At 45.5% G+C, this 24,288-nt stretch overlaps 1 protein-coding gene across 6 annotated transcripts in view; it reads right to left on the minus strand.

Annotated features, from left to right (window-relative positions):
- Window positions 1-24,288, minus strand: part of INPP5A (inositol polyphosphate-5-phosphatase A) — a 188,596-nt gene that overhangs the window by 73,790 nt on the left and 90,518 nt on the right. For all 6 annotated transcript variants that reach the window (XR_010744086.1, XM_066323376.1, XM_066323374.1 and 3 more), the window contains exons 5-8: window positions 15,061-15,124; window positions 12,114-12,217; window positions 5,429-5,481; window positions 1,671-1,790 (exon numbers count right to left, since the gene is read on the minus strand). Coding sequence is in view for 5 of the 6 variants with exons in the window: in XM_066323376.1 (XP_066179473.1) it covers window positions 1,671-1,790; window positions 5,429-5,481; window positions 12,114-12,217; window positions 15,061-15,124 (341 nt within the window). In the remaining variant the exon portion in view is untranslated. The remainder of the gene's footprint in view (window positions 1-1,670; window positions 1,791-5,428; window positions 5,482-12,113; window positions 12,218-15,060; window positions 15,125-24,288) is intronic.

Genomic DNA, 24,288 nt, shown 5'->3' on the forward strand with positions numbered 1-24,288 from the left:
CTCTGGGCACTGCTCTGGGCACTGCTCCCCTGTGCCAGCACAGCACTGCTCTGGGCACTGCTCTGGGCACTGCTCTGGGCACTGCTCCTCTCTGCCAGCACAGCACACTGCTCTGGGCACTGCTCTGGGCACTGCTCCCCTGTGCCAGCACAGCACTGCTCTGGGCACTGCTCTGGGCACTGCTCCCCTGTGCCAGCACAGCACACTGCTCTGGGACTGCTCTGGGACTGCTCTGGGCACTGCTCTGGGCACTGCTCTGGGCACTGCTCCCCTGTGCCAGCACAGCACTGCTCTGGGCACTGCTCTGGGCACTGCTCTGGGACTGCTCTGGGCACTGCTCCCCTGTGCCAGCAGGGCACTGTCAGTGCTGTGTCCTCAGCCAAAGGCTGCGTGGGGCAGCAGGATGGGGCTCAGCAGCCCTGCCTGTGCTGGGACCCCCATCCTCACTCTGGGGAAGGACAGAGTGCCCCAGGCAGTGCCCCTCGCTCCAGGGAACAGCAGCAGTGGTCCCGTGGTCCCTGAGGTTGTGTTAAAGAGTCCTCAGCAGCCTGGCTCACGGCACGGGCTGCTGGGCAGCAGGGCTCGGGCAGAGCAGCACACAAAGGGCTCTGGTTCTGTATTCCTTCCAGGCTCAGCAGATTGTTTTAAGCTCCCCATTACACCATGGACTGCGGTGTGTGCCATGGCTGCTCTGAAGAGACACGTTAAAGCTCTGTTTCTCAGGCAAACGTGGCACCTCACAAGAGAAAGCTGTCTTTTTCCTGACTTTGTAATTAGGGCAGCTGTGAATTTCTGGCTCTTTTTGTGACTCCTCTGTATTGTACCACTCATCAGGCGAAGCAGCTCTGTAATACCCTTAGAACCCACAGGGTTACTGACACCAGTGGTGACTAGACACAAATCTGTGTGTGTTGCTGCTGGGATGAACTGCCTGCTGTGCCCAGCTCTGTCTGGAGGCACCCACAAGGAGAGGCTGAAAGCCCTGCATTTGCTCAGGTTGCATGGAAGTTGTCTATATGAGGACTGTGTGGCTGGCTTTATCTGTTTGGTAGTTACAGAGAGGGAAAAGCCAGACTTTGTTCAGCAGTGCATGCCAAAAAATCCAGGTGGTGGACACAAACCACTTAGAGGAAAATTCTGGCTGGATAATAAGGACAGAAAGTTTCCCAGTGAGGGTAGTCAAAGCAATGGCCCAGAGGAGCTGGGCCACCAAACCACAAACCACCACGCTGGAGCTGCTCAAAGCTCAGCTGTTGAAGCCAGCACTGCTCTGAGCAGGGGGATCAATAAGGGACTTCCAGAGGTCGCTTCCAACTGGAATCATTCTGTTATTTCGTAACTGAAGATGCATTGAATGGTAGCTTCAGTAGAGTTCTCATAGTCTAAAAACAAGCTAACCTACCTTACATATTTAGAAAATAAGTGGGGTTCCTACTCTGCAGTTCTGGTGACTTCAGAGTGGCTCTCCAAGATCAGTAATTTGGCTTTAAACAACAAGTGTCATAAAGTGATCTGTAATCAGCACTGTCTAGAAAACTCTGGCAAGCAGTAACCACCTTCAGGAGACAGAATAAAACCCTGTACATTTCTGAGTGTGCCATTTGAAACATCTTTCACAGGCTGCTTATGAACACAGAGATTGAAAGAGGCCAGGAAAGGCTAATACATACCTATCAAGTACATAGCCAAGAGCCTTATGCCGTATTCCTGAGTAAACCGATGGGCTTGTTTCCCAAGCAATTAAATTGGAAGCATCATGGAAAAGATGAATGTTTACCAAGTCAAAGGCACTATGACAAAAAAAGGAAAAAAAAATAAAATGATTCAGGATAAAAGAAAAAAAAAACATTTGTTGCATCAGCAAAGCATTCAACACAGCACTTACTGTATTCAGACTTATGTTACCTTAAAATTTACTTACAAGAACTGTGCAGATTAAGCTATCATAATCAGAAAATTGTCAGACTGCCATCAAGCTTACAGCTCATCCACAGGTAAGACTCCAGCAAGTCTTTTACAGAAAGGATGTATAACATGAAAATGAAAAGCTATTTGTCAGTTACAATTCCAGAAATCAGGCAGTACCCTCTCACTAATTTTTTTTTTTAATTGAATGTGTAAATAAACAACTTCCAGTTTCAAAGCTGCAGCTAAGTGTCGAGTAGAACTGTGGCTTTGCAATAAACAACACAAAAAGCTACTGAGAGGAGAATGTTACTGACATTAAGGACTAAATCACATCACTGTGCCTCCTTATCTGTCCCTGTGTGGAGAGTGCTGAGCCAGCAGCAGCAGTTCACACACCACTTCCAGCTGGGAAGAGGACACGTGCTGCTTCCCGGGGCCATGCCTGTGAGACCACAGGAGCACAGGTCTGTTTGGCCAGAAAAGCCCCTAAGGCCACCTGCAGCCTGCCAGCCAGCACACGGACAGCCTCTGGCTGACACAGACACCCAGCAGGACCCCCAAGGTGGGCTCAGGGAGGTTTCCCACACCATGGCAGAGTGGGGAGTGGACCTGGACACAGCAATAATGGCAGTGAGAACACTGAGAGCACGGTCAGACACAGGGCACACAGCACAAAAGGCTCTGCCAGAGATCCTGGTGACAATCTCTGGCTCCAGGGAACAGCACATCCTGTGCACTGAGCCCACAGGTATGGGCTGCACTCCCACTAACCTTCCTATAAAGATAATGGTCATGGAAGTACAAAACATGACAGCTTGAGACACCCAGCCCTGTCTGTCTGAAGGGTGAACAGAAGGAATCCCTGTAGGACAGGCAGGGTCCATGTCACCAGCTCACCTGATGTGTAAAGCTGTTTATAACCCACCCCCACGTGTCTAAAACATGTTTGCTCTTAAAATTTACTGATGAAGAGTTTCCACCTGCAACTTCCTTGTCCTTAAACTCAATTTTCATCGTATTACCTATTTTCCTGCAAATTAAACTGATTTCTGCCCCCTCTGCAGGGCCAACAACAAGCAGTTTCCCTGCTGTGGTGAGCCAAAGTTTCTCAGCCCCTACCCAAACACTTCCACCACTCCTGACTCAGCTGTCCTCTTTCCAGCATACCTAGAGCACGGCACGCAGAGCCAAACAGAGCACTCCATCACAGGCCTTGGCAGCACTCACAGAAATAATGACTGTGCCTTCTCCCTTCGTGTCCTTCACAGGATCCACCCATTAACACATCTCAGAAAGATAATAATGATCCATAGTCAATTCCTTCTCCCTTGATCCTTTTCTACAGCAGGGCTAATGAGTCAGTTATTCCCAAAATAGTATTGGTGCTTTTAAATTCTCCTCTCAAAGTGCAGTGCTTTGCATTTCCCTGACTGTCATCTTCCAACACCACTTCCTCGAAAATATCAAAATGATTCTGGTCTCTGGTTCTGACCACTGATGTACCTGCAAACATTCCCAAGGCTGTGCCCAACCTGACTATTGTACGTGCACTCCCTACTCCCTTCTCCCTAGCAAATAGCAACTATGCATGCAAACTCTGTTTAAGACTAATGCACTCAGTGCACTATCTTGCACCTGCTAAAGCACTGAGAACTACAGGAATAGACACAAACACCTTCACCATATAGTCAAGATACTAAAAAACCCGCAAAATGAAAGTACATGTAATTATGCAGTTCTCTTTCATTTTTGCATAATGTGAAAACTCATGAGTGCCCCTGGATTCTTTAGTTCTTTGTCCACACTAAAGGTAAGTTAATGAAGAATAATGGATTTGAAAAACCTGGATTCACAGAGAAACTTAACTGGGGCAGACCACTGATCACAGAGGAGGAAAAAGGACACTTCTCTGAAGTCTGTTAAGGTCACTTCTCTGGATTTTTGGGTGCCCCCTGTTTTTGGCATGAGGTACATTCTTTAACAATGTGTTCCTAGGCAGGGAGAACGAATAGTTCAAGGACTCACACAGAAGTACTAACAACAAGTGCCTGGGCTCTATTTTTATTGACCTATTAAAATGTAGAAATGCATTGATCAAAAGTCATGATTTACAAAACTGGTTTTCATGATTATGAAAATGGGCAGAACTTTGTTCATAGGCACAGAGACTGGGTGCAAACACTCGTCACTCTGAAGAGTCACATTATGCACTCAGACTCCCTTCGGTGTATTTTATAACCCCCTGTATTTTCCATAGTATTTCACTCTCATTCTTCAGAAATTGTTCATAGTAACTCGCCCCCTCAATTTCCCATTAGAAACATCAGAGACCTTGTTAGATCATGTGGATCATAATTGCAATTATTCCAGACAGAACTACCACCATGGCTCAGCTCATTACAGACTAGGAGAAGCTGTGAGGTTCCTCGTCCTCACTGCCCAACACACCCCTGACAGACACTCACCCAAACATTCACTACAGCCAGGGTCTGTCCTTTTTAATATCCTCCCACAAGAAAATATTACATTTACATCTGTCTCTGAAGAACATTCTTTTTCTTGGAAAGGCCTAAAAGTAAATTCATGATGCTTTTTCAGCAGAGAGGAAATCCCAGAGGACAGAAGAGACAGAACCTAGAGAAGTCATGATACAAGAGCAAAGGCCAGATTAGCATCTGATGTTAACACCCACTTCTGCAGTTATCTAGTGCTGGAATCACACCCCACACGTATGGATCTGGAAAAATTAACATGAACCTACATTATCACACAACTGCCTGCCCAATTTCTGGGTCAGAAGCCTATAAATGGAAAAAAAAAAACCTGGTACCTTTTCTGTTTTCACAGACTGCTTAATTAAATAAGCATGCTTTTACCAACAAAGCCAGAACACTGTTCAGTGCTCAAAAGTCAGCCTATGTGAATATTCATGAGATTTCAAAATCAAGGTTTCATTATAAGACATGAAATAACCACACGAGGAAGGGAGAAGTGTTGAACATTCATGCACACGTAGGTGACTATAACAGGGAAGCAGGAAAGACCACAACTGTGACTACACGGTAAAAAAGCAAGGTCAGATTTCCAGGCAGGCTCAGAGAAATCTGAAGTGTGCCCTTAGAACAAGCTCCTCCTGCAGAAGGCCAGAGGTGAGGGCTGCACACAGCCAGGCTGGTGCCTGACCCCAGGGCGACGCTGCCAAGCCCCAGCAGCACCAGCAGTGGTGGCAGCAGCAGGGAAGTGTCACCTCCAGGCTGTGCCTGAGCCCTGCCCACAGGCACTGAGCTGTCCCTGCCCCTGCTGCCCTGGCTGCACAGCACTGCTGGGAGTGACCCCCAGCAGCACATCTGGCTGTGCATCAGTGCAATTCACTGAGCACTCCGTGGTCAACAGACAATCCAGCGGCTGTGTGGAACCCACCTGCTCTGTGAACACTCCGATCCACACGGGAAACCTTCTGGAAACAGCTGCTAACAAACAGACATAAAACAAGCCTAAACAACTTAAAGATGCAACTTACCAATCAGTAATACACCATCGTGTTCGAATGAAACCTTTTCTGGACCACTTGCACTGAAAAATAAGTGAATAAGAACCAATCACTTTAGGTGAAGACTACTGTGAAAGTGAAATGTACTGACACAGAAAACGAAATGAAACGGAGGTCATCTGTACATTATAACCAAGAAGCACCAAACACAAACTGAGATACCTCTGAAACAGATATTGTGTCTTTCATAAATCCTGGAATTAATAATGTTTTTGGTCCTGCAGCAGTTACAAACTTTCATGTAAAATTAGTAAAAGCCCTGGCAGTTGTTTATAGACGAAAGATACCCAAATAGGAAAGCTTTCCAACTATATTTATGCTTAGCTTAAACCACCAAATTCTTATTGCCTATGCACAAATGTTTTCTTTGTAATTTTACCTGAACTGTAAAATGGCATCAGAGATTTACATCAAATTAAAATGAATGAGATCTGCTAGAAGGCTATTTCTCTTGCTGAGCCAAGCCACCCAATATTTCTTTAAAAGTTAAGAATTTAAAACACGGTAAAAGACTCCATTCATCATAATGGCACCTTTTCAAGGAAGCCACAGTCCAGCTCGTGCCCATCCATGTCACTTAGGATACAAGAAGGGGTCTTCCAGCACCACTTCTGAGCCACTGCCACAAACTACAACCTCCCATAAAAAGATATGATTCCGCATCCTATTTATTCCCTGTTAACAATGCTTGTGTCCTGGTTAATGTGCTCTGGGAATGAATATTGCACCACACAGACCTAAATAATGGTGCCAGTGATTTTGTAGCAAAAGACCCAAATTGTGAATAAATTGCCAGTCCCAGCAGAGCATCCCCAGTCAGAGGTACCAGTCCCCCAAACCTCTCGGGAGGCACTGGCCAGTGCATTTATTCTCCTCTCTACAGACAGTCCTAAACACTGCTGAGACAGTGAAGGGCCTCAACAAACCAAACCAGGCTGTCTTAAAATCCACCACAGAGTCACAGCCTGCCTTGGGATGGATGGGACCTTGTCCCACCTCCCCTGCTGTGCTCAGGGACACCTTCCAGCAGACAATGCTGCCCCAAGCCCTGTCCAACCCGGGCTGCATCTGCTGACCACCCCTCAGTGAAAAGGGACCCTTCTCTTTAGGCACCAGCACAGCGACTGCAGCCAAGACCAACCAGAAACCACAAGAATTCCATTTCGAATAATAATCTACTTGATTGCAATTTTTTAACAGAGAAAAATTAGCCTCCTCTGCAGGTCCAGCAATCCCTCGGGATGGTTGGCTGGAAAGCAAACACTGCAATGCTTCCTCACAGGAGCCATGGCTGAATCACAAACCCCACAGTCCACCAAGGTCTCCTCTGTGAGGCTCACGAGGGCACAGTTACAGGTGCAGATGTCCACACTTATTCAAAAGGAAACCAATGAAAGACAAAATTAAATGCAAAAAGAATTCAAAATTGGATCAAATTTAATCTTGATTTAAAAAAGGGAGTTTTGTCATTTCCTTCTTAAAAATAACTACACGGAACTTAAAATCAAATACTCCAAGCCTAGGATGTGGTCCAAGATAATGTTTTCAATCAAGCTGCCCTTTCTCATTTGCTATTTTCCTCTTTGAAAAAATGGCAAAGGTACTTCAAAAGATGCAACACCAAACAGGCCCAACCAGATCATGTTGCTTAAAATCATATTCAGCTGGGTTTTGAGCATCTCCAAGAACAGCATCTCCAAGGTTCTGAGCATCTCCAAGATTCCACAACCTGTCTGGGTCCATTTCCTGCTGTTTAACCTCATGGCGAAAACTCTTCCCAGATTAAATCAGATTTTGTCTTGCTGCAAGTGCTGCCTGCAGCCCCCAGAGCCTGTCCCCTCTGTCCCAGGGCACAGACAGGTTCTGCCTGTCCCCTCCCACAGCCTCTGCTCCAGCCCCACAGGTGCCACTGCTCTGCTGCCTCTGTGTGCCCAGATCCCAGAGAAGTGCTGTGGCCTTGGAGTGCCAAGCAGATGGAGCAGTCTCCCCCTGCACCTAGCCCACACTGGGCAGCTGGTGGCCTTCTCTGCCATCCCAGCACAGTGCTGCATCACCTTCACCTTGCTGTCCAAACAGATCTGTCTAACACAAGCCCGTGCTGAGAGAAGCCAACAGAAAGGTATTTCCAACACAATTTGTACTTCATGACAGCACAAAATACATAAAATACATTTCCTACCAAAGCCTTCCTCACACACATGTGAATACTGGTTTAAGGCAGCAGATGGAGAGGCCACTTTGCCACCAAGGTGCTTTGGCAAGGGGTGACTGGAGCTCTGACACCTCACTATCAGAAGTCCTCACCAAAAAAATACGGCCTTTAAAGTCACAATTGGAAAACTGGTAGTTACATTCTGCCAGCTTTTCTTTGTGAATGGAGTCCCTGAGGAGATTGTGCTGACCTTTTAAAACCCCCCAGAACCAGCACCTACATAAATAATGCCTGCTACATGGGGGAAAGGACCTGCAGGCAGCATTAACATGAAGAGAGAGGTTAGAGAGGGCTAATGTCAAAAAGCACTGTGAGCAATAAGTAATGCACACAAACCATGATTGATAATGACCAGCACAGAGCCTTAATTCATCTTTTCTCCATCATTTTACTGAGGGGGACCATATCAAATTAAATAGTGACCCAGAAAGGGTTTATTCAACCATACAAAGCAGGGCATGAAGGAAAGACATATTAAAGTGGTGATGACTGCAGTGTAATTGCAGCTCCTTAAAGGAACACCACAGCCCAGAGGGAAACCTGACACAGGAATCAGCTGAATACTGGCAGCAAGAGCAGCCAAGGTGCTGAGCAATACCCAGCAGTGACAACCCTTCCTTGCTGTGGTGAGAGCTCCTCAGAGCCTTACACAGGAGCCCATGTCCCCGTGCTCACCACATGCTCACTGTTCCCTAGACAGTTTCTTCCCTAGGAGAAACAGCTGTATTATGGCAACCTGCCCTAAAAACAAGGTAGAATGTAGTTCCTGCCCCAAAATCACTTTCTTTCTACAGCTGTATTATGGCAACCTGCCCTAAAAACAAGGTAGAATGTAGTTCCTACCCCAGAAGGACTTTCTTTCTTCCATTAGATCAGTTGCTTCAGTAACTATTTGAAGTCAGCAGCTCCATAATGGTCCAGACTGAGTCGTTGCCAAAAAGCAACAAGTGGTGGACAGAACCAGGAGGGTTTGGGCTTTTTACCTGGCCCAGAGAGAAGCCAGCACAGGGAACCAGGGAGGAGCTGAAACTCACACTGGAAAAGGTGACACAGCTAAAGGTGAATAAAGAAGGAACCTGTGCCTCTGTACTGTCAAAATAGCACTTGTTTCACTGTGCAACTGGCATATGACCCAATCTGCAATCTACCTTCAGTTATTAATAACTTGAACACACTTAATTCCTTTAACTTCAGTGAACAATTCACTTCCCAATAACTTGTCTTTTGAACATGAGGAATGCAGAAGTTGGCAGGCTCCAGGCCTCCTAATGCAGCCCAGGAGCTCGGGCTCAACAGCTCTGATGTGAAGACTCATCCTCAGCCTCAGCCACATACTGCAGTGGAAAACATGCCTTCCTGTTTTGATGATATGATCCGTATTTTTGGATTGTGTGTGTGCTTTAGTATTTCTAAATGAAGTATTTGGAGCTCAGAAAGTTTTGGAAACAGAATGTAAAGAAGAGTTATAGCTTCGGAAGGAGGAAAGAGAAATTTGGGTTTTATTGCAGGTTTCAAAGCAACAATCTTTATTTTACTTTAACAAATAGTCACTAGCTGCTACACCATCTGTAAGCCAGCATAAAACTAGGTGGAGATGACACAGGTCATCTTATGCTCTCAGAGAGTGATCTACATTTCAAAATAGGAAAAAAAAAAATCCTACTTCATGTCCCAGAAAGGGGATACCACATCTTTCACCTTACATTATTAAGTCTCTTCTCAGATCCTCTGTTAATAGGATTCCTTTAGCCAGCAGATGGATTGTGAATACAGGCAGTTTCATCTACTAAAAGACAACATAAATCATAATTGAGAAAGGAGAGACCGCAGTAAGGTTATCACCATACAGCCTCCTCCATGAAAGGTTTGCATTAAAGCATTAGTGAAATTAATTCATCTTTCATAAGAGCTTTGAGCAGTATCTGTGATCTATGATAACAACCAATTTCTCACTATGAGAAAAAAAAATTACTCAGGCCTGATAGACTACACAAATCTGCTTTTTTTAAAATGGCCTAACATTATCTAGAGTGTTGCTCCCAGAGGCATCATTTGAGGTTTATGCCTTGCCAAGAGGACCCATAAATCACGGCAGAAAGTTTTGTTAGTTTTATATGCAGTGGGCTGTAATTATTTTGAATTGCATTATGCCTCAATCACTGTAATTACTTTTAGATCATCCTTAAACAGCTGCAATAAAAAGAAATCAGTCTTAAACCATTTCTCATACAAAAAATTGCAGATGTGATATGAAAGGTCTGGCTAAAACACACAAGAGCATGTCAATCCAATGTTTGGGCAAATATGCTGCTCGTGCCTACTGCTGGGTAACCCCAAATTTCCAAAATACACACTATTTTGTGGCCTTCTAATTACTATTGCTATTACTAACGTTGGTCTAGAGAGAAAACATGTGATAGAAAGATTAATTTTAGCTTTGCATATGAAAACATGCATGTGAGAACTAAAACTATCTCCCTGCTGTTTCTTGCTGTTGCTGCATCTGTGTGTTTGAGACACTTTCTGGTCTCCAGTTCCAAAGAGAAACAGCATAGTCTAAAAATCACTGCAATTATTTCCTAGCTTTTCAAGCCACATGAAAACATCCTGGGCTGGCCCAGGGCAGGGTGCAGGGCAGGAGGGCACACAAGGTCCAGAGCTGCAGAATGGATGCTGCTGCTCTTCACATCACTGCAGAGCCCGTGCCTCCTTCCCTCCTGGGCAAAGCTCTGCAAGAGCACAGCCCCAGGCTGCTCCATGGCTCTGGCTGCAGCAGCATCCCCAGAGACTGTGCTGGAGGCAGCAACAGAACCGAATTTCAAGGCGCTTCAGAGATTCGTTCATTACTTAATTCCATATATTTGCAGATTTTCTCTTTTTCTGTTTGCTCCTCCTCCAGGTAAACACTATCCCTGACATGAAAACACAGAGGTTTCTGCTTAGAACAGTCGTTCAAGGCTCTGGAAGCAGTGGGAGCAGTATGAGGGTGTCTCAGCCTCCAAAGGCAGCTCCTGGGCTTCCAGAGCCCACAGCCCCCGTGGTCCTGCCCCAGAGGCAGCTCAGGAGGGTGTATTGAGGGGGAGCTGCTAATGAACATGGGCACAGCTGACCCCTGAGCATTAGTGAAATTACCTCCCTGAGCAGGGGAACACCATTCCTGCACACAGAACTGTGTGGGAAAGCCCCAAGACCCCAGCACAGGAGCCTGTGAAGAGCCGCTGATGCAAGAGGGGCAATGAACAGTGCTGACCAAGCTACAGCTTTGCCAGTCTCCTGGTGAAGTAAATAAAGGAGGAAATCATTGTCCCTGGGTATCAGTGAGCCATGCACAGCCTGTGCCATGCTGAGGCACAGTGGCAGCACTCACTGTGCTGTGCACTGCAGGCACCACACTGCTGGGGAAGAACCAACGCCTGAGAACTGCCCCAGAATCCCTCAGAATGATGGGACACTTCACTTCAAAGAAGTATTGGACATGTTTATTCACAGGAAGTAAATGCTTTGCAAAATTATGTCAAAGGCACTTTTCCTTCCAGTACTGAGATATAAAAATAAATAATTTAGTATCAGAGTCAAGAAAAAGAACAACCTTCACCCTATCAATCCCGTAACTATTTATGCAATGCTCTGCCAAGCACACAAGCACTGTGTAAATATCTCTAAGTGTGTATATTTACAAATTCTAAATTAATTTTAGGAGTTTATTTTGTTCTTCCTTTTATTAAAGTAGTGACATGTAACAGTGTGTCTTTTTCCAAGTGCAGCTACAGCCTAATTAGATGCCTGTTTGTTCCACAAATGTTACAGGAGTTCAACAAATTTATTCACTTGGTTTGAGGAGAATATTAACCTTTAAACACCCATGTTCTTGATGTTCTTAAGAAATTAAAACTGAGACAATTAAAGGAAACATCCAAGAAAAGAGAGTCTGCACTTGCAGGCGCAGGGCAAGAAGCCCCTCAGCTCGGCGTGGGTTTCTGGTTTTCACAAGTCCATCAATCTCAAACCTTGAGCACCCCAGCTCCTCTGAGGACAGGCACAAAAGGCAGTGTGAGGGCAGCCTCAGGGGACAGCAGCAGGGTGTGTTTGAGCCAGGTGTCCCTCGCACAGGGCGAGGGACAGAATCCACCCGTGGCTGCAGGGACTGCCAGGAGCAGGGCTGCTGAGACAGCCCAGCCACGGCACACTGCCACATTCCTGGGGTTCACGTGCACAAAGGAGTCTTTGCACTGTCCTCACCTTCACAAGGATTCCTTACTGGATTTTGGTACATCATGCCATCACTTAAAACATATATGACAGGTGTCAAGAAACTGACGGACAAAATTCCAAAATTCCAAGATTCCATCCTGCCCTTATCACTGAGAGGAGCTGCTCAAAAGTAGCCAAAGGAAATCAGAATAAAACCTAGTATTTGGGAATGCTTCACAGTTCTGTACCTACCTCGGGGAAATAATCCTGTGGGAACTTCTCTTTTTCCAGCATGGGCGTGCTTTCTAAAGTGTCAGAGTAGATTTCTTTCCCAGTAACCTTTTTATACTTCTTAGCTAGGAAGAGAAATAAACCAAAATTAATATACATAACCTCAACATTACAAACATCTTCTCACACTTACTGGCAAAGCAGCAGCATCTGCAAAACAGCTGGTAAATCAACAGGATCTTATCAAAAATGTGCAAGCACTGAAGTGGTCTGGGGAAAAATAAAGACCCCTGTTTATATCAGACACCCTGAAGTTACACAGTTAGGGTATTGTCATTTCTACTGTCCAGAGCCCTCCAAAGTGTTGGAGCCCTAATTGTGAGCCTGGTCTCTGTACGCCCTTGCACCCAAATCCCACCTCAGCTGCTCTGAGGCCCTGGAGCCCCCAGGCTCAGATCAACCCTTCCTGACCATCAGCACATAAGGCACAGACCTCAATAGCTGGAACACGTGTTGGACTTGTACAAGAGACTCAGTGGTGATGTCCATCGCTTTCCAAAGTCTCTAATGAGCAGTTTCATCAGAGACAGAAACAACAGACTCCTATGGATCTACTCAGCACATGAAGGAGAGGTTCTCCTTGATCCACTTTACACTTCTCACCTGATGTGAGCAAGGTACTGGCACATCTAAGGTGAGAACCTGACCCAGCTGAACTCTGACACAGGAGCTCGGGAGGCTGATGTACAGCTGCCATTATGCTGGACCCACTCAACTGGATTCAGTTCCAACAGGGAAAGTGTAAGAGAAAAACTCCAAGTTCTATCATGAGTCCTAAACTGTTCAGTCCTATTGGATATCTGAGGAAGCATTTACTGTAATGCAGCACTATGTCTTCAGGAAAATAAAAGGTATCAGTCTTTATCTGTCAGCCACTGAGGCCTGGCTCCTACAGGATGACTGAACAAATACCCTGACAAACTGATCTGGCCTCATTCGAAGTAGATCGTGGATGGATGTGTCTCCTTCAGCAGGTTTAACAGTGTCAGCAAAGACATCCTGGTGCCTTTTGAGTTACAGAGAAGACTGGGCAGAAGGGTAAGGACTGAAGGCATCTGCTGGGAGAACCTCACTGACAGGCAGCAGTTGGCAAAGGGAGGCACCTCTCCATCACCCCCGGGGCATCCACACCACGAGTGGGACACAGGCTCCTTGCCAGGACTGCTGAGCAGCACAACACCAGGTCTGCTCCAGGGCTGACTTCACACCACAGAACAAGATTCCTTCTGTAAACAGAAGTGGTCAACAGGCCTAAACCCCTTCTTAGAGAACATCCCTTCAGAACTGACAGTTTGGCACTAGTTTAAATTGAAAGCAAACTTTTGGGCCTCTGACCACTGTGAAAACAGCCCAACATATCTACACTATAGCAATAAAATATGTGAGACTGCAGGAGAAAACTGTTCCTATTTTAAAATGGGGAGATGTCTTCCTGAGATCTGAAAAACAGCGACAATCCTTTTTTTTTTCCCAGTCTGTATTCAGTCACATCCAACTGTGCAGTGAATTTTGAAAAGCAACAGTGATGTTCCAGGAATACTGAATTGTGTATAAACATCTATTTTTTGCATGCTTTTGAGCAGAACCAGAATTTCATAATGATTTTTGTGCAGAGAATGTTTGTATCCATTTGGATTTTTCTTCTGATTTAAGAGCTTAATACACTGTGAAAACGTCAATAGTCATGAGAGAAGAGGCAAGTTTTACATTTCCACTGAAAGATGGGAGCCTTTGGGGTCATATTTTATAAACCCTGTGCTGGGAGCTGGATTCTGCTCTGTTACAAGAACAGCATGCGACTTACAACACTAATCCACCCATCTCCTTGGATTTTTATTAAGAGTTTTTTCCTTCCAAATGATGTTTGGGCCAAACCCATCTTTATGAACACGGTTCACATTCCAGTTGGCTCTGCTAGAGTTTTGCCAAGCAAAACAAAGCAGTGACCATTTAAAGCATTTCTTTTTAGCATCTGTTTATTGTTTCCCTATGAACTATTTTCCTCTATACTTTTTTCTTCCATTTTCTCACTTTATAAAAATTCTTGGCTAAGTTTTGAATTGTACATACACAGAGCTACTGTTCAAATCTTTCAGGGCAGGAAGACCCTGTACCCTCAACTACACGAGCAGAGAGAATCTGTCTGCTGAGAACAAAAAGAATTAATCTATATAATTATGACAATTAGTTCAGTCCATTGTCACTACCATTTCAACAGTGTCTCACAGTAACGGGATGCTAGATGTACTGTTAATGACTCAGCACAGTAAGCTAAACGAAACTCTGGGTATTTTTGTCTTAAATATACACAGTTCTTAACTGAAATAACATAAATTTTATATAATCTTTTTTTATATTCACCTCAGGAAGAATTCAGTAATTTTCTATGATATTTCTAATATTTAATGCATATAGCCCAGCATTACTTTCAAACTTGTGAGACACAGCAAGACCTCCAACCCAAAGGATCACTGTGGGTTAAAACAGTGCCACCCTCCTACTGACCTGCTCTGCTCCCAAGTAATTTAAGCCATAAATCTACCTCAGCTGCTTTGCAGAATGACCATCACTGTGGACAGTTAAGGTCTCGGTCCTGTATCTGATCTACACGGAAGAACCTTGTGGCCATTCAGAGCTGCTCTGAAATCCTCAGGGATCACCGTGGACCTAAAGGTGCACGGGAATGATTAATGCTCTGCCTTGCAGCCTGTGGCTGGTCCATTGACTTCTTCTAAAAGGTCTATAAAAGGCAAGAAAAGCAACACCTGTCACCAAGGGACCTGCATTTTACAGGAGTCTGCATAACATGGAAACACTGCCAGGTACCACCAGCAGAAAAGAGGATGGAAAAGCTGCCTTGGTCCATAAAGCCAACTGACCATTAAAAACAATTCATTCCTTTGCTTACCTTTAAAATCAAACTGGTAGATGTTTTTCAAAGATTCATGAAGAAAGTAAAAACTTCCTAGAGCCTGTAAAAAAAAAAAAACAAAAAACAAACAATAAAACATGAAATTATAAAAATACATGCTTTGGCTAACAAGACCTGAAAGAGGATCAGGCTTTCCAATTAGCAAATAATCCCAACTCAAGAAATTAAATACTAATAAATAAAACTACTGACGTTTACATTTTCTAAGGTCTATAAAAATGATCAGTCATTGTAAAGATGATCTCTAACAGCTGACTGACCATGGTAAGGGCACTGCCAGGTGTGCATTTAAACACCAAAGGGATGGATGTGATTAGTGACACAGACACCCCTTTCTGAGCCCCCAAAACAGACCCTCAATTCTCTTATCAAAAGCTGACAATTTCTTCTTCACTTTCAAAGCAAAACCAAACCTTTTAGAGCATGTGGTACAGGAAACAATGGCAATTTTGAAGTTTTCTAACTTGCACCTAAAGCCTTTGCAGAAGAGGCTCCACAGCCTCCCAACACAGCCTGACGTGGTCTTTCCCTACTCTAGACTCAGACAGCTCCTCGACAGGGACAGGTCCCCTTTGCCCTCCTGCACCAGGCACCTCTCCCCGTGCCCCTTCTCCTGCCACCCTCCAGGGCTGCCCACCCCTGGGCTCCCAGAAAAAAGAAAGAAAAAAGCCAGAGCAAATGGATTTTTATGGTGGAATATTAAAAAAAAAAAAATTAAAAATTAAATTAAAAGGAGATCTTGATAGGCCTTTAGATACATCTTCAGATACATCTGATGCACCCAACAGAAACTGAGAAAAAAGCAGCCTGTTACTGGATAAACTCTTACTAGGAAGAATAGAAGAAGCAACACATTAACCAAAAAGGATGATTTAGCTTCACTGTGTCTTTTCCTCTCCCACAACCAAGCCCCTCCCAGCACAGCAGAGCTCGGTTCTGTGTCTGCTGCATTATTTATGAGAGGCTGCACATCCAGAGATTAGACATGTGCTGATTTGTCAAAGGCACAAACACGAGGTCCTGCCCATCTCCTTGACATATTAGTCCATCCAACAGAAAACACTGCCACATGTTTAATTGATGGGTACACGTCCCTGTGACCCAGGCAGAGTCCTTCCAGCCTTTGGGGTTCTTTTTTATAACATGGGGGAGGCAAACAAGGAAGGGCAGGAGACACCCCTGTGAAGGACTCAAGGTTAAGTGTGCTGCAACAAGGACACATTGCCAGGAGAAAATAAATCCTGGTACAAGACAAAACCACTGCCACCATATGGCATTCCTGTCTGGACCATCTCTTTCTTCACTGTGTAGGGCAAAATCTGACATATATAAAGATAACATTTTTCTATATAATAATCATAATCTTTAAGAACTCAGTATAAGAATACAGCTTTTTTTTTTTTTTTCTTAAATGGCCTTCAGAAGAAAAAGAAAGGAGCCTTGGCAAGCATCTGAAAAGTATCATCCCAAATGCCTCAAGTCTGAAAAATCTAAAAGCAAGTAAAAAAGGGATGCTGGAATGGGCAATCCTAGGCTATGCCAGTAACACATGGCAGTCCAGCCCATCTGTACCATCTCAGTGACGTTTTAAAGTGAGCTCTTCCTTTTTCCCCACCATGCTGCACAGCAGAATCACGCTGTGAAGGGACCTCTGAGGCCACCAGTGCAGTCCCTGTCCCACACAGGACTGTCAGTGCAGCTGCTCACGGCACTGTCCAGGAGACTCAGAGCTCTCCTGGGCTTGGGCTGCCTTCCCCTCGGAGCTCCTGCTCCTGTGTCTGACCCCTTCTTGGTAAACTTTCCCCTTCACTCTCCGCGAGTTCCCCATGCCTCAGCTGAGATGGAAATCTGTGACTTAGCCAAAAAAAGTATTTGGAAACAGTGACCGATCCAAATCGGGTACAAATAATGTTAAAACAGGTGACCATTTAAATCGAGGTGACAGAATTGTGAACTCCAAAGCTTCTCTGTGTGGACTATCAACAAGTAAACAAAGGAAAACTCTAAACCCCGTTTCACTTAGGGTGTCATAACTCTATTAACAACCCTACTGCCATTCAGACTTGAGCTACAACTTCATTTCCCAGTGCCACAATTTAATCGTTGCTTGACTTTGTACAGTTTTAATCTCATTTTTAGAAGCTAATTTTTAAGACTTTTGCAGCAGAAGTTCGGTTTGATAGTCTACACTTGTGGCCCTGAGTATCGACTACTCGTGCACAATGGATCTGTGACAGTGACAAAAGAACTCTCTCAAGTTTCAGGAGCTGATACCACTAACATTCAGACTGGCCTGGACTGGGCAATTCCAAACACCCCACAAAAAAGAATCAGAACTATAATGGAATGGAAATTACAGCTATCGCTATCTTCCGCATTATTATAGACTTAATCAGGCTTAGGTACATAAATGTAAACTCGTAAAAATGATGGAGTGCACTTATAATTCCCTGCCCTAACACAATGAAATATATTAAAAAAGCCTTCCAGGGCCTACTGCCTAGGCCCTTTTGTTGAGGCGATTATGTTAATTCAATTTATTTGTCATAAAATGCCAGTTTAACAAGAAAGTTAAATAAGATTAATTTAAAGTCTAAGAGCTTTGCTTTATTTTCTTATTTACAAGTTCAATATCCTTTGGAAAAAGCAGTACTGGTGCATACAGCAGCAACAGCAGCGCATACAATATCTAAGTGATACAACACAGGAACACATTACAGATTATAAACCACCCAAACATCTTAACTTCATCTCAAACATAAGGAAAGAAAGCTATTATTTGTTCCACTTGAAAGGTTGCTGAGCTGGATGACTTTTGCTGTTAGCACCAGTTTCACACCAGCTGTAAATAGGTGCTGCTACTCCAAGGGAAGCTCAGCAGTCATGCTGCACACTGTCCCCCCTTCCTCAGCTCCAGGGACATCAGTGGCTGCACCAGCAGAGGCAGGAATCCTGTAGGGTATTGCAGCCCTCCTGATGACAGCCTTCCTAGAGCAGAATCCTGGGCAATGACCCTGAGGCCACTGGGGTGAGTGCCCCACACAGCTGGGAGGATGCAGCTGTGCCCTGCAGGCTGCTGCCATCTCCCCGAGCAGCTCAGCCTGCAGCCCTGACCTCAGCACACAGAGCACACCCTGGTTTGTGGGGCTCAGACACAGCACAGCACCCACCACCTGCACAGGGCACTGCTGCCCCAGCTCTGCTGCACCAGGGGGCTCACTGATGAAACGCAGGCAGCAGCCACAGGCTTCTCTGCTTGGCTTTCCAAGCAGTCAGCAAACACGACCAGGGGGGAATTCTATTTCAGTAGCTTTAGGGCACAGCAAGGAATGGATGGCTCACAGTCAGGCTCTGATCAGGAAGTTCCCAACTCATCAGGCCAACCTGGCAGCCCCTGGCTCTGGAACTGTATCAAGGTCACTGTACTCAGCACCGCCAGAAGCCTCTAGACCATCCCAACCTTTGGTCTCGGGGATACAAGGACAGCCCACGTTATTCCCAGGACTGATCATCCCGGTGAACTGGGCAGGAATTGTTCCCTGGCAGGATGGGTAGGGCTGGCACAGGGTGCCCAGAGCAGCCCCTGGATCCCTGGCAGTGCCCAAGGCCAGGCTGGACACTGGGGTTGGACATTGGGACAGTGGGAGGTGTCCCTGCCATGGCAGGGGTGGCACTGAGGGGATTTGAGCTCCCTTTCAACCCAAATGATGATTCTATGAATCCTTGATTTATACCTTACTAATAAAGTCAGGAGCTGACAAGACAGAAGGGACTTCATCAGAGTCTGAGGTGCCCAGTTATGCCCAGTTGTGCCCAGAAGTACATGGACACTGCAGACAACACCCACGGCCATGAGGAAATACCACACAGCCACTGCAGGCACCTCAATGCCAAAACAGAAAGTCAGGTGGCACGGTCATGAGCAATACTCAGGTGGAGCTTGGTCAAGTTCTTAAGAAACACACAAGATGGTAGAACAGATCCTTCTGCTGTCCCCCTGTTCACTGTGACCAACAGCTTGGCTTTTCTACCCCTAAAACCAGTGAGGCCAGCACCCAAGAGCCTGTGGGGAGAGCAGGGAAAATTTCCTTTGTAAACTCCAGGACCTGCTCCGATATCACGGTCACTAACTGCAGAGTACACAGGCAAACACATCCTGCCTTTTGTGAGAACGGCCCTCATGGAAACGCTCAGCAGCTCAGGGAAAGGCCAGGCCTTTTATCTCTGTTAACGAAACGCTTTTTCCGGACTGACAGAAGGACCTGGCCATTCCTACCACGTCTGCGTGTGCACCTGTACTGCAGCTACGGACACAGAGCAATGCTCTAAGGGGAGCACACTCATTAGAGGAGCTTCACAGCTCCCCAGAAATGTATTATGGAGAAAAAACCAGACATCTTCTCCTGTTAGCAGACTGAAGTCGAGCATTCATTGCGTTTAATTAGGTTCCAGAATAATACTCATTACGGTATTAGAGATTTCTTTCATTATTCCATAGAGAAAGACTCGTCTGGGAAAACTAGTGCTGATGGCAAAAGAAAATATAGGTTCTGATGGATTACACATCCAGCACTATTAAAAGCACTATTCCTTGAATTATACAGAAATTTTGCCACAAAAGTTTGAAGATTTTAATAGGTATAGGTTTTTTAAAAAAAACGGTTAATTGGCATAATTTCTTTTTAAAGTCCACCATTTTATCTGTGGAGATTTAATGCAAAAAGGAAATAGATGAATAAAAGTTTAATTACTGTACAGAGTAAACATTTACTGCATTACCTCACTAAATGTGACAGTTAATATATAAAGATTGCTTTAAATATATTTAAAATAAATTGCCAATGATGGCACAGAAACTGTAATTCATGTAGTCATAAAATCCATAATTAGCTTTAATGAATATTTAAAGTCAAAGTTCAGCCCAACTTTTTCAATGTTTAACCTCCTATATCAATATAGTTCAAGGAATTCATTTATCATGGAACATGACAATGTCTGAATATGAATTAGCGCGAGCACTGCTGACAGGAAGCCCTTATCTCCGACCAGCCTTTTTGGCTCTGCTGAATGTCAACAGAGAGTTTGGCACGCCTGACGCTATTGATTGCCCGCCTGCTTTGCTACCAGCAATTAAAAAAGTATTTCACGTGTCTATAGAGCCGGCCCTCGAGAGCAGCGGTGGGTTTCCCATCAGCTGATGGAGTGTGTGTCCCCCAAAGCAGCCCAGCCGTGGGGGCTGCGGCCAGCCCAGGCAGTGCCAGGGGGCTGCACACCCCCTCCCGGGCTGGGCTCTGTCACGGCACGGGGACCTCTGGGGGACTCCGAAGAGAAAAGCCTGGAATGGGAGAAGGCAGGGCCTGGAGCAGCACAGGGGCTGCCCAGGGCTGCTGGCACCACCCAGCCAGGGGTGTGGGTGCCCTGCTGCCAGGGGCTGGGGACACCTGAGTGATGGGGCACCTGCTCTGCAGCCTACCCTGACGTGGGCACAGCCACAGCGAAGCGGTGCCCAAACCCCGCTGGGGAACAGCCCACGGCTATCCGGGATTTCTGCGGCGGTTTGGAAACTCTTTGTGAAAACACCTGCCCTTAGATTGCCGTAAAATGTCGGGTTTGACACAACTGCCACTTCCCCAAAACCAAAGGAAGGGCAGGCTGCAGGTCGGGGTGGGTCCAACACACCTGAGCAGTGAATGACAAAGTACTGACACAGGAGGGATGATGGAGTTTTTGCCTGTGGTTCTGTGCACACTCAATCCACTACAGCCAAACGAACACCAACCGTCTAATACCCATTCAAGGTTAAAACACCAGGCTGGGTACACTGATCAACTCATTATAAAATACTCTATCACTTCTTATTTGCAAACAAATTAGGTGTCCAGCAATTTATCATTTCCTGAATTAGACTTATCAGCTACAGCACATACAATTAAAGTGCCATTGAGAGTGCCCGAACAGCCGTGCTCCACCTGAAGCGCAGACAGCCGGAGCCCGATCCGACCATTCCAAACAATTCCACCCCTCTGCTGCAGCTCTGCACTGCAAACACAGCTATCGGCTCCATTTCAACAGCATTTGAATAATTACACCTTTAATAAACTGTCCGAGCGAGTGCGCTCCAAATGCTCACTGACAAACTTCAAAACCTCTCCTGAAACAGACCTTGGTCTGTCCTAAAAACGCCTGTTCAGCCACAAGTGACATTTCCATTAAATCAAACGGAACTGTCCCCTCAGAAGGAGTAAAACCAGTGGCAGAACTGGCACTGCAGATTCTCCTACTCCATAAAACCTAAGCCAATATTACGCATCATAATCTAAACATACAATGCCCATAAATATATAATACGTATGTTTTATTTTTAATACCCATGTTGTGAAGAAGCCACCTGCACCCGTATCTTAGCAGTGTCTCCAGTGCCAACTTCCCAGTTAAGTCAATTTTGTTGGAGTATTAGAGACTTCTGGAAGCAGCAGACGCAGCTAGTGGGGATGAAAAAGTGTGTCCAGCTCTAGGAGTCCCTAAATCCTGGGAATTTCTTGACTATAATTGTATTAGATCCATACCTCCAAACATCCTTCTGCGTTTGTAAAACAATTTCCACATATGGGTTTTGTCTTTAGAAGTTCTGCCTTTAAAAATTCTAATTTCTTTGTGATCCTTTTATTTCATGGATCTGCCAATTTTTCAGACAGATCTTCCAGCTGTACATCTGCACGAGGCTGGGAAGTTCCACCTGGGACTGGTCTGTGCCAGGGGAATCACCTCCCACTGCCCGTGTTCCCAGCTTCTGTGAGCTGTCACAACACTCACTGGTTTCCAGACACCCTGGACTCAATTTAAGGCCACAGTCTTTGCTGTGCAGTTGTCACTGAACATCAGCAGAAACACCTCTAATGTCTGGCACTGCTTCTTCACTCCTCCTCTTCTTCAGGGCAGCCCTTTCAAGTGTGAGACCAAAAACAGTGCAACCATCAAGGAGGATAATCACTACAAATTTACCACTAAAAAATACAAATACTTTAAAAAAAATTCCAACCTTTTGGGGTGTGTTTTTATAATAGTCAAATTAAATGCAATTGAGGAAACAACTGATCCATAGGTGTTCATACATTGCTTTTTATCTTGTACTGCTTATTTCTAGTCTCTTACACAAGGTTTTGGTATATTCGGATTGGTTTCCCTGTTTAGGTTTCATTCAGAATTGAGACTTGTATACATGACAGACTGGAGTAACTATTTTAAAAACTCTAAGATATCTAAATCCCAAGTAATTTAAATTCTCGATCAAGAGACTAACATAAAAAAGAACTTGCTTGCAGTCCTAGTCACTGCAGATATCTCAGAGAAGTCTCTGCTCACAGCAGCCTGCATGGCACATTTTCTGGAACAAACACAAAGCCCCAGAAGCTTTATTTTTCTATTCTGAAGACTAATAGAAAAACGAGGGAACTTCAGCTAACATAATCCACCTCTATCACCTTCCCTTAATAATTTTTTTACAGCAAATGAACAGTCACATTCAATTTAAAAACATTACTTGAGACCAGTTAATTTAAGAAGATAAAAATTAACAAACAAAACATCTGAGCTTTATATAAACATATCCAGTGAGTAAATGAATAACCTATATGTAACCTAATGCACGAACAAAGAATATTTAATGTCACTTTTGACACTGACGTATTTCATAAAAAGATTTCATATTTTAATTACAAATTCAATTTAAAAAAAATCAGACAGAGGTTCATTTTCTGAAAACCGAGATTAGTGACAGACCAAGGAACCAGCCCAAGCTAAAGGAAGTGTTTGTGTGCTGAGCACTTATAAAAAGCACCACTTATCAATATTCCTGAACACAAAGTAGAGCCTTCACAAAGTCATTAATCACGTTGTTATTTAATATTTCTATTACTCAAGCACTCTGGAGGCCCCAATCAGGATAAGAGGCTCCCAGCTTGGCTCTGCACCAGTGCAGGAAGGAGGCTGCTGGAATTCAGGATTCAGAGCTGCAGCCAGGGCCCTGCTCTGCATTCAGCCCCAGCTGCTTTAGGGGCAAGGGCTGAGTGTGCCCAGAGAGCCCAAACCTCTGCTGAGTGTGTCCTCAGAGAGCCCAAACCTCTGCTGAGTGTCCTCAGAGAGCCCAAAGCTCTGCTGAGTGTGCTCAGAGAGCCCAAACCTCTGCTGAGTGTGTCCTCAGAGAGCCCAAACCTCTGCTGAGTGTGTGCTCAGAGAGCCCAAACCTCTGCTGAGTGTGTCCTCAGAGAGCCCAAACCTCTGCTGAGTGTGCTCAGAGAGCCCAAAGCTCTGCTGAGTGTGTCCTCAGAGAGCCCAAAGCTCTGCTGAGTGTGCTCAGAGAGCCCAAACCTCTGCTGAGTGTGTGCTCAGAGAGCCCAAAGCTCTGCTGAGTGTGCTCAGAGAGCCCAAAGCTCTGCTGAGTGTGCTCAGAGAGCCCAAACCTCTGCTGAGTGTGCCCAGAGAGCCCAAACCTCTGCTGAGTGTGCTCAGAGAGCCCAAACCTCTGCTGAGTGTGCCCTCAGAGAGCCCAAACCTCTGCTGAGTGTGCTCAGAGAGCCCAAACCTCTGCTGAGTGTGCCCAGAGAGCCCAAACCTCTGCTGAGTGTGCTCAGAGAGCCCAAAGCTCTGCTGAGTGTGTGTCCAGAGAGCCCAAAGCTCTGCTGAGTGTGCTCAGAGAGCCCAAACCTCTGCTGAGTGTGCCCAGAGAGCCCAAACCTCTGCTGAGTGTGCTCAGAGAGCCCAAAGCTCTGCTGAGTGTGCTCAGAGAGCCCAAACCTCTGCTGAGTGTGCCCTCAGAGAGCCCAAACCTCTGCTGAGTGTGCCCTCAGAGAGCCCAAACCTCTGCTGAGTGTGTGCTCAGAGAGCCCAAACCTCTGCTGAGTGTGCCCAGAGAGCCCAAACCTCTGCTGAGTGTGCTCAGAGAGCCCAAAGCTCTGCTGAGTGTGTGTCCAGAGAGCCCAAAGCTCTGCTGAGTGTGCTCAGAGAGCCCAAAGCTCTGCTGAGTGTGCTCAGAGAGCCCAAAGCTCTGCTGAGTGTGCTCAGAGAGCCCAAAGCTCTGCTGAGTGTGCCCAGAGAGCCCAAACCTCTGCTGAGTGTGCTCAGAGAGCCCAAAGCTCTGCTGAGTGTGTGTCCAGAGAGCCCAAAGCTCTGCTGAGTGTGCTCAGAGAGCCCAAAGCTCTGCTGAGT

The sequence above is a fragment of the Sylvia atricapilla genome, chromosome 8, assembly GCF_009819655.1.
Source record: "Sylvia atricapilla isolate bSylAtr1 chromosome 8, bSylAtr1.pri, whole genome shotgun sequence".
NCBI classification, from domain to species: Eukaryota; Metazoa; Chordata; class Aves; order Passeriformes; family Sylviidae; genus Sylvia; species Sylvia atricapilla.